The following is a 14779-nucleotide window of genomic DNA, read 5'->3' as shown; positions in this document are numbered from 1 at the left end:
TCGACGGCCAGGGAGCTCCAGAGGGCATTGTTGCGACGCCCCTGGATTTTCTACCTCCCAGATTTTCCCTCTCGTGCATGTGCACAAACGGCTGGCGATTCCTGAAATGAAAAACTCGTGTAAGGTGCCTCGATGTCCAGGCGGCCTAGGGCTATGCTATGCCAAGTGGTGTTGGCTAAGCTGCCTTCAACACAATCTGCCACACGTCACCATCCCGCGCATTCTCCCTCTCTCTTATCGTGTAGCTTTCACGAAGAGTAGCGTAATCTGTCCTCTATTGAGAGACAGTTATCGCGTTGTACTTAACCCAACTTTTCACCCCTTTCCACAACAATCTCCATGCGTAATCTGTCTGAGCACAAGTCAGGCGCCATTTGCACAAGTAACGCAGCATACCTTTGTGCAACATTTCATGTTTGGTCGATATATCACCGCAGTCGACCACCAGCGCCCTAGCATCGGCAAAGGAGCGTTTACTGCCCAGTGGCTTCGTTAAAATAGACTATATTATATTTAGTCTATATATTGATATCATATACCAATGATCTGGACAGTACTAATTCCGTCACTGCGGTTGGCACAGGAATAGAATAAATAAATGATGACGCAGAAGAAAAGCAGCCACTACAATCACGTTGTCAAAAATGCACAAAAGAAACGTACGCAACGCCCCACAACGTTGGCAGTCCAGCCTTGTGGTGCAGCAGTCGAAGGCGCGCTCGCGCTATATGTCACCTGTGTCCAGGCACCTTCTGTCCTCAGACACGAGCAAAAGGAAAAGCACCCTCCTGCCGTCGATAGCGAACATGCAGTCACTCAGCGCCGCCATTGTCCCCGAGATCACGCTTGAGCCTCTTGATCTCGAGCTGTAGCAGGCGCCTCTTGAGGACCTCCGTCTTCTGTTGCTCGATGTAGAACTTCTTGTGCTCCAGGAGCATCTCCACCTTGGCGGCCGCCTTGCGACGCTCCTCCGCGTGGAAGTCGGCGACGGCGGCGATCTTGCGCTGCTCCTCTACGTGCAGGCTGGCCAGGGTCATTGACCTCTTCACCTCCTGCCGGTAAAACTCGGCCTCGGCGTCCGCCCTGCGCTCGTCGGCCTCCAGCTTCCTCTTGGTGGCGGAGAAGATCTGGAAACTCGAACCTCGCCTTGAGGTCTTCGATCGACGCATCGCCGCCGTCCGCGGAGGACCTCTTGCGGCTGGACCTTCCGGGGAACGTCGTGTGACCGGCGACGTCCGATGGCCGGCCCGACGGCCTGTCCTCTCGCTGTGTCCAGCAGAACTGCGGGGAGCCGTCTTCCGCGGCGGTGGGTGCTTGCTGCCACTCGTTGGCGTCGACCTCGCTGCTGGCGTCGTCGTCTTCCTCGTCGACCATCTCCATCTTCACGCTGACCGCGGTGGGCGGCCCGCTAGCCAGAGAGCGGACGTCGCTCAAAAGGAGCGGCGTGCCTCCACTAGAGGCCGTGCCAGCGGGCACCTGCACCATCGTCGAGCTGCCGGAGGTCGACGTCTCCGAAGTGGGCACGATATATTCGCCTTGGCTTTCGCCGTACCCGCTGCAAAAGAAACGGCGCGCGGTACAGACTGTCAAACAGCCGTCAGTTAACGTGGGAACAATCGTAGCAAATAACGCCGTCAAACTGTAAAACAGAGTAACTTCTATAAAGGTGGACATTTTTAGATATTTATGGGTAAGCGGAGCTCCTTATCATAAATAACGGCAAGGTTTAGCCAGGGAGGAGGGATAGGGCGGGCACTGGTGGCTACGCCAGTGGTCTGGAAGTAACACCGATGTCCATGCGGAGACAATACATATACTGAATTTCGGCTGTAGGCGTCATTTCCTATGTTCACGCGCATGCAACAAGCGTCGCAGCTAGTTTTTTTTTTTTTTTCTTCTTCTTCTTTTTTTTTTTTTTTTTTTTGGGGGGGGGGGGGGTCTTCGATGAATTTCACTCCTACTGGTGTAAACTTAAGGATCATGCGTATGAGCATTATTATGCGCAAAAATATCATTATTTAGGGGAAAGTGTAACGGGCTACCATAAAAAATTTGAAATTGTTCACCTTCATATTACCGCGTTTATTAATGCAGCAACATGCATGCATGTTGGCATGCTGACATATAGTTTTCCACGACCTTCTGCATCACCCGTGCGGTGTTATGGCAAGATTTATCGTGTACGGTCAAGCGTATTGCCGTACGATAATAGCGCACTGTTAGAGCTATCTAACCGAGTTTAAATTTGCCCCGTAAAAGCGTTACCATTTGCGGGATACTGGCGACGTAGCCGTGATATATGTGGATTGAAGAGTCTTTACCGCATAGTCAGGAACATTTCCGCACAGTAATAGATCACAGCTAAACCTGTTTAGCGTCCAGACTACCGCACCGTTTCCTTAGACGAAAATGCCGTTGAAATTTCGTCGTTCATGTCAAACGACGCCGTCTGCAGCACGCTGCGCTCACGTCGAGGACGACGGAGTGCCACATCAGAGGGGCAGCCATATTTGATTTCTTTCAAAACAATACTGCCACCGGCGATTCCCCCAAGAATGTATATATTCCTCTTGCTCCGCATAACGAGTTCGTAAACGTCATTTTGATATATACTTTCTACTGCTCTGTGATGTCGCGTGACGGACTGGCGAAGTGGGCGGGGTCTGAAGATTTTTTGGCCATTGGGCTAATGGAGGCAAAATTAACAGAAAGAGGAATATAATTTCTACATTAATGTGCCCCAGAGTTCGTGTCACGTATTGCCGAAAGACGCTCACCTCTGCACAAGGTCCGAAACGGGCTCGGCGCTATCACTGGCTTCCGTCCGGCTTGACGCACCGGCTGCAAGGGGAATATGAGCAGGGATTAGATTTTTCGGCATCTATTTTTTTTTAAATTCAGCAAGCACTTCCCGGCATTTATTTCCCCCGAAAAATACGGCACTTATCAACGCCTTTTTTTTTTAAATAGTACCGCCTTTTCGGCATTTTCGGGCCTTTGAAAAACTGCTCACACACACGGTGGAAGCTTCTTGTTCGAAGCGGTGAACAGTGAAAGTGTCAACATAATCGTCTGCTCTTTTTGACTACGCTGTTACCGTTTGGGTACATACATCCAGCTTGTCTAATGAACGGAAAATTACAGTTGCGCTCCCGGCTAGATATAATTCACTATCTTATGGAAAACTTATGAAATTACCCTCACATATATATATATATATATATATATATATATATATATATATATATATATATATATATATATATATATATATATATGTGCCTTACCGATTAATGAGCCACGCGTCAGTATATAAAGGAGATATCACTGAAGAATTACAAAGAACGCTTCGCTGTACCAATGTAAGGAACATCACGTTTAGGGCACCGCACCACACAAATGTTCCAGCTTGTGGAACAGTACGCGGAAGAGATTAAATTTTGTCATGGTCTAACTTCAAAGCTGACTATATTGATCTAGGTTTATTGAGCCCTAAATTCCCTGCGTAAACTAAGCACACATTAAGCTTTAATTATCGCTCCACGCATAACTATATAATGGCGTTAGACGGGCTAAATTTGGGCATACCCACACCACGTGTTGTGTTGGTTGCTGGTTCCCCACCCTTGCGGATGGCAAAGTGGAATCGCCCGACCGCCTCAAAGACGTGCCGAACCGTGGCCGGGTTCAATAAGACAGCACCCCACCGTAGGGGAGTAGACGCCGAAAAGTAAAGATCTATAGAGAAAAGCGGGGCGGGGGCTTGGATCTCACGGGAAGGGAGGGGGCCACTGTTCGATGCCGAAAGGATCCGAAGGCCACGCTGGCCCTTCATTGTGTTCAACCGAGCAGAGAGTGGAAGTACACTCTTTAAAACCGTTGTGCACCGTCGGCGTTGTGGGCGCCAGAGTGTGCAGGCCATACAGGTGCGTTCGCTAAGTCGGCTAAAATGTTTAAAAATGTAATACATATAAAATATTAAAGAAAATAAATGACCCCTTCGGCTGCGCAGGAAATTGCTTAAGTGGGGTAACGCTCGCGTTATTGCTGTCATACGCAATAGTGGCCACATACGTATACACGGTTCCTTTAAAGTACGCCGTCACAATGGTTGGGTCATGTGTAACCTACCAAACGTGACACGCCGAACGCAATAGTTTTTCGGCGATCCGGGAACCGACATGCAGCGTCATCCGGTCGCACGTGCACACGAACATAAAGTTTGTTTATGTTTTGCTCGCGATTAAACGGATAGGGGATTCAAACGAGCAGTTTGTAGAGAAGCAACAACAACAACAACAACGAGGGCAAAAGCAGGCGCTCATCTTCCGACGGCAGCATGCACCGCAAGAGAGCGAGAGCGTAGTTCTGCCGCTCCAGGTAGCGCGCGTCTCCACAGTTCGAAGACGACAAAGGTGGTGAGCCTCCTCTTATTCCACGCAACGTCCTTGGGCGCCCCGTCGAACGACCTCGAAGGCGCAGCTTCGGTGGATTTAGCCTTGGGACACTCTCCCCGAACCAAGAAAGCAGCACGTAGTCAACAACTTGGGGGCTCCGGAAACACGGAACAGACGGCGACCCGGTTTCAGATCCAGTGTTAACCCGTTCGGTTCCGAAAACTGCAGTTCATAAGGGGTTAGTAGACGGGGTAAACATCGCCCACGCGCTCGTCCACGCTCTCAGCTACAGAGACCATGCGTGATTCGTGCATGGTTGCGAGATGCGCGCTAAATGTTAGACCCACCCACGCGGAAGCTGGCTCGAACACGAAGCGTCGAAGGAGTGGGTTGAGACTAGCTGCCTATACGTCAACCCGATTAACCCGTTATGCGAGCTCAAACTCTTTTTTCCGGAAACCCAAGCCTTTCGAAAGGCTTAGGCTGAGAGCTCGAACCCTTTAACGACATGCGGAGCTGGGTCAAGGCTCAACCCTTTTGGTTCCGCGCGAGGTTTTCGTGGCACTTGTACGCATAACCCCTTCGGGAATGCCGAGTTTACGTCTCTCAGCGCCCGAACTCTTTCACTTCGAAAGGGTTTCAACCCGTTAGTAACGAGCTTAACCCTACACTCGACCTGGAACCGAGTGCGTCGACGTTCCGAGACTCCCGAAAGGGTTCCACCCGCTCGCCCAAGTCTAGTCTGCGTTCCTCTCGGCGGCCTTGCGTTAGCAGAAGTGTTCGGATGGTCCTTGGGTGCCTCTAACAACCTTGGATCAAAGACCCCCCCGGCACCCAAGACAGCCTTGAAGGGGTCCCGTCGCCTTGAGCGCCCCCACCGTTTCGAAGCCCCATACCACCTCCTCGATTGGCCTTGGATCGCGAATACGCACCCCTTCTGAGATTTAACAAGCGTCGGGTTTGAGGAGGAGGAAGTTGAGGCAGCGATCGTCTATGTAGGAAGGGTGGGCATTCGCCGGCTGTGTGTGTTCCATGGGGACGTAGAAGCAGCACGGCGTTACATACATTCTTCAAGGGCATATCAACAAAACGTCGAATCCTCCCTGTCGGCAACGTGCAATTTAGGTATATAGCTTTGAAATAGAAGACCTTACAGAGCTGGCCCGGAAGCGCCGGTCCTGTGTGTACAAAAGGCGGCCGGGGTGACTTGCCGCAAGATAGTGGCTGGACTCATTTGCCGCGACGACTGTCATTTTATGGAAGGCGGATAAAAAGTATGACTCTTGTTTTAAAGAATTAACCCTACAAAAAAGTAATTCGAGAGCACCATACATTTATGTATACGCGAGCACCGACTTTGAGCGGGAGCAAACAAATGAAAATGCAGTGGTTTCACCCGAAGTGTAGCAGACGACAAAAGGAGATTACCCCTTGCTGACGTCACCTAGCGTCTCTTGACGTCACCTAAACTTTATGTTATGTTTAGCACATTGTGCTTTTTGTAACGGAAAGGCGCACTACCTTTGCAACACATAAGCTCATAACAAAGCCGAGACGAAAATAAGGCCTGGTCAAAAAACTAAACCACGGTTATTATAGTTATCGAATAATTATAATTAGCTCCATGATGAAATTAATTTGGCGCATATAGCAACTGCTAGTCAGTGCTCACGACATGCCTGAGACTATCACCAACTTTCGAGATAACTTTTGCAAATGTGCGCCGAAAGAACATCAGCGCTTAGGATATTTTCCGGGAATACTGTCGAAAGAGGAGAGAGCTACCAACCATTATTGAACCATAAGATATCTGCTGCATATCTAGGCGATTGCACTCTTGCGAGAGGGGAAAATCCGGACACGCTCTCCACTCAAGTGTTCCCTTCAACTACTCTGTATATAAGTACAGGGTATTTGAGATAAACTAACAATTTTTCTGAACAAGCTTCGTATAGAGTTGCTCACATCAACTCGACTATTAACAGATGTTAATTATTATTATTATTATTATTATTATTATTATTATTATTATTATTATTATTATTATTATTATTATTATTATTATTATTATTATTATTATTATTAAATCACGGGCTTTTACGTGCCAAAACCACGATCTGATTATGAGGCACGCCGTAGTGAGGGACTTCGGGATAATCTGGACCACCTGGGGTTCTTTAACGTACACATAAATCGAAGTACACTGGTGTTTTCGCACTACGTCCCCATCGAAATGCGGCCGCCGTAGCAGGGATTTGATCCCGCGATGTCGTGTTTAGCAGCCCAACACCATAGCCACAAGCAACCTAGGCGGGTATTTGTTGTTGTTGTTGCTTTTTTTTTTTTTTATTGCGATAAAGACTTGCCCTTAAGGCATAATTCTTGATGTGTATGTATTTATTATATTGTAGTTGTTGTTGTTGTTGTAGTAGTAGTATGGGAGTTCCACTATGAGAACGCGCCACGTTGTCAATTTCAGCTCTGTTGCGGCCAGTTGCCTCATTGTGCGGCGGGCCGCACAGTGAGGCATAAATGCATATTTTTTCATGAAAATGATGACAAAACTGCACATTCCGACAACCTTATGTGTTCCTTATAAAAAAACAAAAAAACTAGAAAAAAAAAAAAGCTGTGCCTGCCAGGGATCGAACCTGGGACCTTCCGCGTGTTAGGCGGATGTGATAACCACTACACCACAAGCACCACGTGCCATGATAGCCCTCTAATTGTCCAGTAATACTGCTGCTATTTTCACCCAGCTGCTTCGGCAAAAGGAAATGTTTTTCTCGTGATTGTAGGGAGCACAGAAAAAGGTAGGTAGCCACACGACACCATTTCCGGCTATTACGTCACTCACGCGGGTGCGACCACCAATTTCGCTTTCGTTCCTGCGCATCAATTGCCTTGCTGCTTCCTGCTGTTGATTCAACATCCGAACACGAAACCGATGAGCAACGCAAGCTGTTGTTGCCACTTTGTCTGCATAGGATTGGAAACTCGCAAAAGTGCTCTTTACGCCCGTTTTTGAAACGTGCCTGAGACCCATATCGTCACTTGTGCTGCTGACGCTCTTCTCGAAGCGCGCTGTTGTTGTTTTTGGTAATTGTTCGTTTGAAATTTAAACTGGTTGGCATCATTAAACTCAGTCTGGGCATCTTTGATAGGCTCGGGCCTCCTGGACCAGCACACGTTGTGCTGCACCGGAAACATCCACCATATACAGGGTGTTTCAGCGAACACTTTCAAAATTTATTTAAGGTTGCCTGTGGCCGATAGCCCAATTCTTGTTAATGAGGTTGTCTACTCGAAGAGGCGGACATTACTTGCACAAAAAATTGAAATTCATAATCCTATAATTACCAAAAATTCACTAATTAAGTTTTAAACTAGTTATCTGATGGCCCATATTGCAATGTACAAATTGTAGCCGTGGAGTTTGCAAGGTGGATCCACTTAGAATTAATTCTCAGGATGACACCAGTTTCGAGATATTAATTCCCGAACTTTGCGGAAAGATGCATTGGCGTTCCAGTTAATTTTGTGTTTCAATGCATAAAGCGACGTTTTGTTAAGAAACTAACTGGAACTCCAATGCATTTCTCAGCAAAGTTCGGGAATTAATATCTCGAAACTGGTGTCATCCCGAGAATTCGTTCCAAGTGTATCCGCCTTGCGAACTCCACGGCTACAATTTGTAAATTGCAATATGGGCCATCAGGAAATTAGTTAAAAAGTTAATTATGGAATTTCTGTTAATTTTTCGATTATGCATTTCAATTTCTTGTGCAAGTAATGTCCGCCTCTTCGAGTAGACCAACTCATGAACTAAAATTGTGCTATCTGCCGCAGACAACCTTTACGAATTTTTGAAAGTGTTCGCTGAAACACCCTATATATATATATATACAGGGTGTTTCAGCGAACACTTTCAAAAATTCTTAAAGGTTGCCTTTGGCAGATAGCCCAATTTTCGTTCATGAGCTGGTCTACTCGAAGAGGCGGACATTACTTGCACAAGAAATTGAAATGCATAATTGAATAATTACCAATAATTCACTAATTAAGTTTTTAACTAATTACCTGATGGCCCATATTCGAATTTACAAATTGTAGCCATGGAGTTCGCAAGGCGGATCCACTTGGAACGAATTCTCGGGATGACACCAGTTTCGAGATATTAATTATCGAACTTTGCGGAGAAATGCATTGGAGTTCCAGTTAGTATCTTAACAAAACGTCGCTTTATTCATTCAAGCACAAAATTAACTGGAACGCCAATGCATTTCTCCGCAAAGTTCGGGAATTAATATCTCAAAACTGGTGTCACCCCGAGAATTAATTCCAAGTGGATCCGCCTTGCGAACTCCACGGCTACAATTTGTAAATTGCAATATGGGCCATCAGGTAATTAGCTAAAAACTTAATTAGGGAATTATTCTTAATGATTAGATTATGCTTTTCAATTTCTTGTGCAAGTAATGTCCGCCTCTTCGAGTAGACCAGCTCATTAACTAGAATTGGGCTATCTGCCACAGGCAACCTTAAATAAATTTTGAAAGTGTTCGCTGAAACACCCTGTATATATATATATATATATATATATATATATATATATATATATATATATATATATATATATATATATATATATATATATATATATATATATATATATATATATATATATACATGGTGGCACGTACTGCGTTTATTCGAGGCATAGGCTCTGCAGTGTTTATATAGTCGCGGGCCTGCATGCATGTGTCTGGCGCTGTGCACTAGACAGAGATTGACTCCAACCAAATAAGAGAATTTATCTATAAGGGCTAATAAATTCCCTTATTTGGTTGGAGTCAATCTCTAAGTCTTAATCAATTTTTCCCAACCAGACAGGTAATTCTGTCGAAATGTTTAGCACTAGACACATGCACGCAGTATCGTGCACGCTGTAACGTGTGTGTGTGTTTTGTATGATTGAGGCGTCCTCTCTCGAATGCGTGTAGGATGGTGTGTTGAGAAGTGTACAAATGCGGCCTTGCGAAATGTTCGAGTCAACATGACCCTTTCATTTTTTACTTGGATTTCAGTTCCCACGTACGGGTATCGTTCTCACCGAATTTCGTATAGATTTTGCGCACGGGAATTATATTTGCGCGAGTCTCCGCCTCACATCACGTTCCAACGCGGCTATGCTCATAAAAAGAGAGCAGAACACCGGAAATATTGCGCAGGCATCCTTCGGCGTGAAATTCACTCACCAGCGTACGCAGCAACAGAAGAATCCTCCACTTCGTAGACCACTTCTGCATATGGCAAGGCGTCCTGTGTGTGATTGAGACGACAAAATGTGTATTACATGTATGTAGAACGAGCCCCGCGATATATCTGTGTTTACTTTCAATCTCGTATAAGCTACCTCTGCATGCGATCGGGAGAGAATAATGTAGCAAAAGTTTGGCGACATTCTAAACTTATACTACTATTACTGCTACGACTATTACTTTCTTTATCAGCGGCCGGAAAAGTGTACTAGAATAGAAGTACACGCTATTCGGAAATCCGAATAGCCATGATCATACGTTAATTCACGATATAGTTAATTTCATATGCAAAATAAGGATGCAATGAAGCAAAATGATAAAACCTACAAGAAAGCAACTAATTAATACAGCACATGTATAGGCTATATCTGTCGTTGCTTGTAAGTGAAAAGTGAGAAGTGAGTGAAGGAGGGCGATAACAGGCGGACCAATGGGGGAACCTTTTTTCTTATCGTTCTCTACATTCTGGTTGGCAGACGCAACCCGTAGCTTTCGCTACACTGCCCAAGCCCCGCCCACAAAACCGCACTGCATCTGCCCTCCGCAGTGACGTCACAGAAATGGGCGAACGTGATTTGCTGGCGCATCTATACAAATGCTCTTCGAGTTGGACAGTGCTCAGTGTTTTTCGTTAATGCATTCCAAGGCTGTCACCGACCGTATAGTATATATCAGATCACTATATTCACAACATTGCCCAAATGACATATATTTCAAGTGTGCAAGCGCTAGGCAGTGAAGAAATCGGAAATAGTCGTGTCCGTGTATACAAACTCGCCTTGCGCGCCAGGGGTGCGTCGTCGGAGTCGAGGAGGCCGGTGATGGCGATCAGGCGTTCCTCGAGAGGCGACAGCGTCTTCTTGCCCGACGCTGAGCGCGCCTTGGCTCGCACGTTGCACTTCCAGTCGAACCATGTCTACGATGCAACAATATAATATATATAATTTTTGTCATTTTTTCATATCACTTTTTTTTTCAAAACGTTACGTAGTTTTTACGTCATTCGAGACTGCCGCAGTCCAATACGCAGTGATCGCGGGTGGCATGAAATCGCCTCCTATATTCTCCTGAGACCCGAACACAACTACGTCATATAATCGCTCTTCAAGGTAGTTTTTATTGTCTACTGTTATGTTATGAGCTTGAAAAATAATTTTTGAAATTTAAATAGCACGGTTAGATCCCAAGAACTGCGTCTCCGTGTACGTACGTGAACATCTCGTCGTCTCCTTATGTTTGCTATGGTAAAAATTGTCGTAGTTTCACCCGAAAGGCGAAGCATCAATTGCGATAGCAAATTATTAGAGAGCTATACGGAGTACGGAGAGCAGTTTTATCAGCTGTATAAACTTGGACATGCAGCAGGACCAGCAACACGCAGAACTGTTGTCGACGCCGTCGGCGTATTCGCTACGAACGCCGCCCGCGTTCGCAGCGAACGCGCGCGGCGTTGGTGACTGTTGCCGGTGCCTCTGGGGGCGGCTCGCAGGTTTTCGACGAGATCAGAACGGGACACTCGTCGAGCCATATAGTTTCTCACTATAAAACCTAGAGGGTAATGTGGCGCCACCGTCCATGCGAGTTTCTTAAAGGGCTCCGTGCCGTCATGGGAATGACGGGATATGTGTCTACGAGGCTTGTGTTGGCTGGTGTTGTACGAGGCTTCGTCTAAAACGTGGCTTTAGCTACACAAATAACGCGTTCTTAAAATAAAATCTACATAAAAGGCTTTCATTCACCCATATTACATCTCTCAATAAAGTTTACTCACCTACAATGCAGAATAAAGCGAAGAAAAGCAAGAACAGACGACAAGTTGTTCCAAAGCGAGCGAGAATCTTGTCGTCTGCCCTCCAACTTTAGCGGCCAGCTGATACTTTTTACGTTTCATAGAATTGTGCATCCAATAGTATGTCCTCAAAATTAAACAAAACATGTTTTTGTGTAATAATAAAGCTAAAGCAGTTTTTTAAGTGCTGTTTTAACAGGAAATGAATCATTGTGACAGACTAGCCAGGCGCGTCTTCAAGGCGTTCTGGTTCTCCAAGAACGATGCCAATCCGAATCCACAATATACCGGCATTCCCTTGCTACAGTATATTCTAGGCACTGTACACTTGCATACCACAGCGCAGCAGCGCCACATTTCCCTCTAGGTTTTATAGTGTGAAACTCTATGCGTCGAGCAGCGTCGAAAGTCTTTACCACCTTCTCGCATCGCCACGTTTTTATATAAATAGGCATTCGGTACCGCAGCTAAGCGTCGCCTCCCCTCCCCCCACGGCCTATCGCGTGCCGGAAGAAGTCGCGTTTGCTCTCTCTCTCTCTCTCTCTCTCTCTATATATATATATATATATATATATATATATATATATATATATATATATATATGGTGATTGTAAAGGAGGAAAAAGACGCTTAATTCTGCAGCCCTTCATGGAGCACGTCGCAGAACGCCCGTTTGCTCTCCGCCGTGCGTTCGCTCCCCTTGAAAGGGCGCGTCCATCGCCCCCTTTCACTCGCACATATAGCATACGGCGCGCGGCGACGATTTCATAGCCGTTAACGTCATACGGAACCTCACGGCGACGGCAGAAATCCGCTTTGGAGTGTCCATATAATTGCTATCGCAATAAAACTTCATTTCATTGCTTAAACGCAGAAAGGAAGTTCGAACTATACGTGCAGTACATTGCCGTGTTGCTGCCGCGTCCGGTATTGTCAGCCAGTTGCAATGATTTCGAAACACACCTCAAGGTTTACTAAACATGATGCTTAGTAGCGCAAAACTCGAAATAAAAGACAACAGTGAGAGGCGTGAGGAAAGGAAAGACGAGCGCTACACTCACACCTTAAGGTTGATTTCGGCCGCTCTTGGGACGGCACAGAGGCCTAGGCCAATTGAGTGTGAAATTCCTCGAAAGAGGATGACAAGAATATGAGTAAACCACTTTTTTACAGTTACATATGCACCGTACCTTATACCCAGAATGAATATTTGCGTAATAGTTTGTGAACGAATTTATAAAAAAAAATGTAGAAGGCAATGTGCAATGTATTGTACAAGGAGTCTTAGGAGGATATATAGATTACATCTGCGACACGGGTCACTTTTACGGGTACCGATAGCTTCGGCGTGAGATATTGCAATGGCGACTGTCATAGAAACTCTGTATGGTCAGAGACGCTGATTGTTGGAAAAATTAAGAGTTACTAACTGAAGATAAGCACGCTGCACAAAACACATTACTGTACGGCGCACGACAGCAACAAACCGTAAATCACAACGGCCCCTTTACGACACGCTAGTGACGAACAGCCAAGCCACGTGCGAAAGTTGGTGGCACCACATGCTTCTTTTTTTTAACAGCGCCTGCCTCGAAAGACGAACACAATAGAATGTTCGGCCGAACTTGAAGCATATAGCGTGTCGAATCAGAAGTCAGGATTACACAGCGAAAACCGACTCTACGTCAACTCGTTTGTAGGCCTGACACTCATCGTCGAAGCGAGACAACAGAATTTGTAAACACACAGTTCCTAATTCCTGCACGCAGCACCACCAACCCAATCCGACCACGTTTGCATGCTCCCTGTCACGCGGGTCGTTTCGAGCCAACATGCCCATTGCAGACGGATCGACTCTAACCGACCCAACGTTACTAGACTAGCTTACCCGACCCGCAGGGTTTGGTTTACACGAATTCGGTGAAAGCATTTCGAATCAGAAGTCTAAATGACTCGGGGGCCAACCACCTGCGTTTTCACGCAAGTTCGATCCGCCATAACCTTCCGGCGCTTCTGTCGACCCGACCCGCTAGCGTTAACATGCACGCGCAACCATCGAATTCCGTGCCGTCAAGTCGACTCGCTTCGACCTCGTTATTTTAGTGCGAAATGTCACTCGTGAGCATGAGAGGCCATATTTAGAAGCCGGCTCGTCAGTGTTTGGCCGCTGGAGTGGCACTCACCTTCTTCCAGCGGTCCATGCCCTTGGGCGGGTTGAGCTCCTCGGAGTTGAGGCGCTCGGCGAGTCGCTGCCAGTGCCGCTCGCGCACCGACAGCGACGCCGGAAAGCGCGTGCTCACCATGTACGGGTGTCGTTCCAAGTAATCCAACATCAGCTCGAACTGACGCGCCGACGTGCGACATGCGCGGCGCTTGTTGTTAGCGACCGCTGCTTCGACGCGGCTTAAGGCGAGTCGAACCGGAGGAGCCATACGTCGCGTATACTCACACGGCTCAGTGTTCACACTCACTTTAGGTCCCTCGGCTGAACGGCAGAGTCAACCAAGCCTCGCACAGATTCCACTCCTCCCATCCGACCCCATGCAATGTTCTTGGACTAGAAGGGCACTTCGAACGACTCACGCATGTGAAACTTGTCGATCGTCCCCATTCGAGGATTGGAAAGTACTAATTCACGGGCATGTTGTAACATGCGGCAGCTTAACAACAGTCTCGTAGACCATGGACTATTCTATCTACAGATGTTCCAAGTTGCGCGCGCGCGTTGCGGAGAGTCAGACCCAGCAGTAATATCGGCCTTGGAGCCATACGATCGCTGACGAGCTTCACAGGTCTCTCAAAGCTCGGCTGCTGCCACCCGTCGATAGGGGTGTGCGACAACGCACGGCACACCGCACGGCACCCACATCGAAACACCAACCGACTTCGTCGCGTCGTCTCCAGCGATCACGAACCGACCACGGGAGCAGCGATCGCTAGAGAGGCCTCCGTTGGCGCATCATCGCGCAACCGACGATCGTGGCAGCCATAGCAGCGCGCGACGAGCACTTCAGTCGATATCGGCATTGGGCCGCAAAACGCACGTTCCGGCTCCGCTCGCGTCCAAGCCTCTGCTACTCCGTAAAGCTGTGCGAAGAACGCATTCCCCTCACGTCAGCAGAAGCCACAGCAGTAACGAGCGAGCGGCGACTCGATCGGGAGGGCAGTTGGGAAGCCCTCCATTCCACGACGCGCTGGCTGTTTGGCCCCGCCCTTGATTCGCTTGGGGTCCCTCTCGCGTTCGCTAGCCGACGTAGCGTCGCGCAGGCTGC

At 47.3% G+C, this 14779-nt stretch overlaps 1 protein-coding gene, 1 non-coding gene and 1 pseudogene across 2 annotated transcripts; all 3 read right to left on the bottom strand.

The window, feature by feature from the left end:
* Positions 1–448: 448 nt before the first annotated feature.
* Positions 449–9744, bottom strand: LOC119460879 (uncharacterized; annotated as a pseudogene).
* Positions 7028–7100, bottom strand: Trnav-aac (transfer RNA valine (anticodon AAC)). The gene has a single exon. It is a non-coding gene; the product is annotated as a tRNA-Val (tRNA).
* A 65-nt stretch (positions 9745–9809) lies between the features above and the next one.
* On the bottom strand, positions 9810–14779 carry LOC125939707 (uncharacterized). Its single transcript, XM_049672398.1, has 3 exons — positions 13691–14779; positions 10497–10634; positions 9810–9815 (listed from the first exon to the last, which is right to left on the bottom strand). Exons 1-3 carry the CDS (start codon positions 13937–13939, stop codon positions 9810–9812), a joined length of 393 nt encoding a protein of 130 aa, XP_049528355.1. The 5' UTR covers positions 13940–14779.

The sequence above is a fragment of the Dermacentor silvarum genome, chromosome 8 (assembly GCF_013339745.2).
Source record: "Dermacentor silvarum isolate Dsil-2018 chromosome 8, BIME_Dsil_1.4, whole genome shotgun sequence".
NCBI lineage: Eukaryota > Metazoa > Arthropoda > Arachnida > Ixodida > Ixodidae > Dermacentor > Dermacentor silvarum.
Note: the sequence above shows the minus strand (reverse complement) of the source record. Positions and strands in the feature narration are given on the sequence as shown.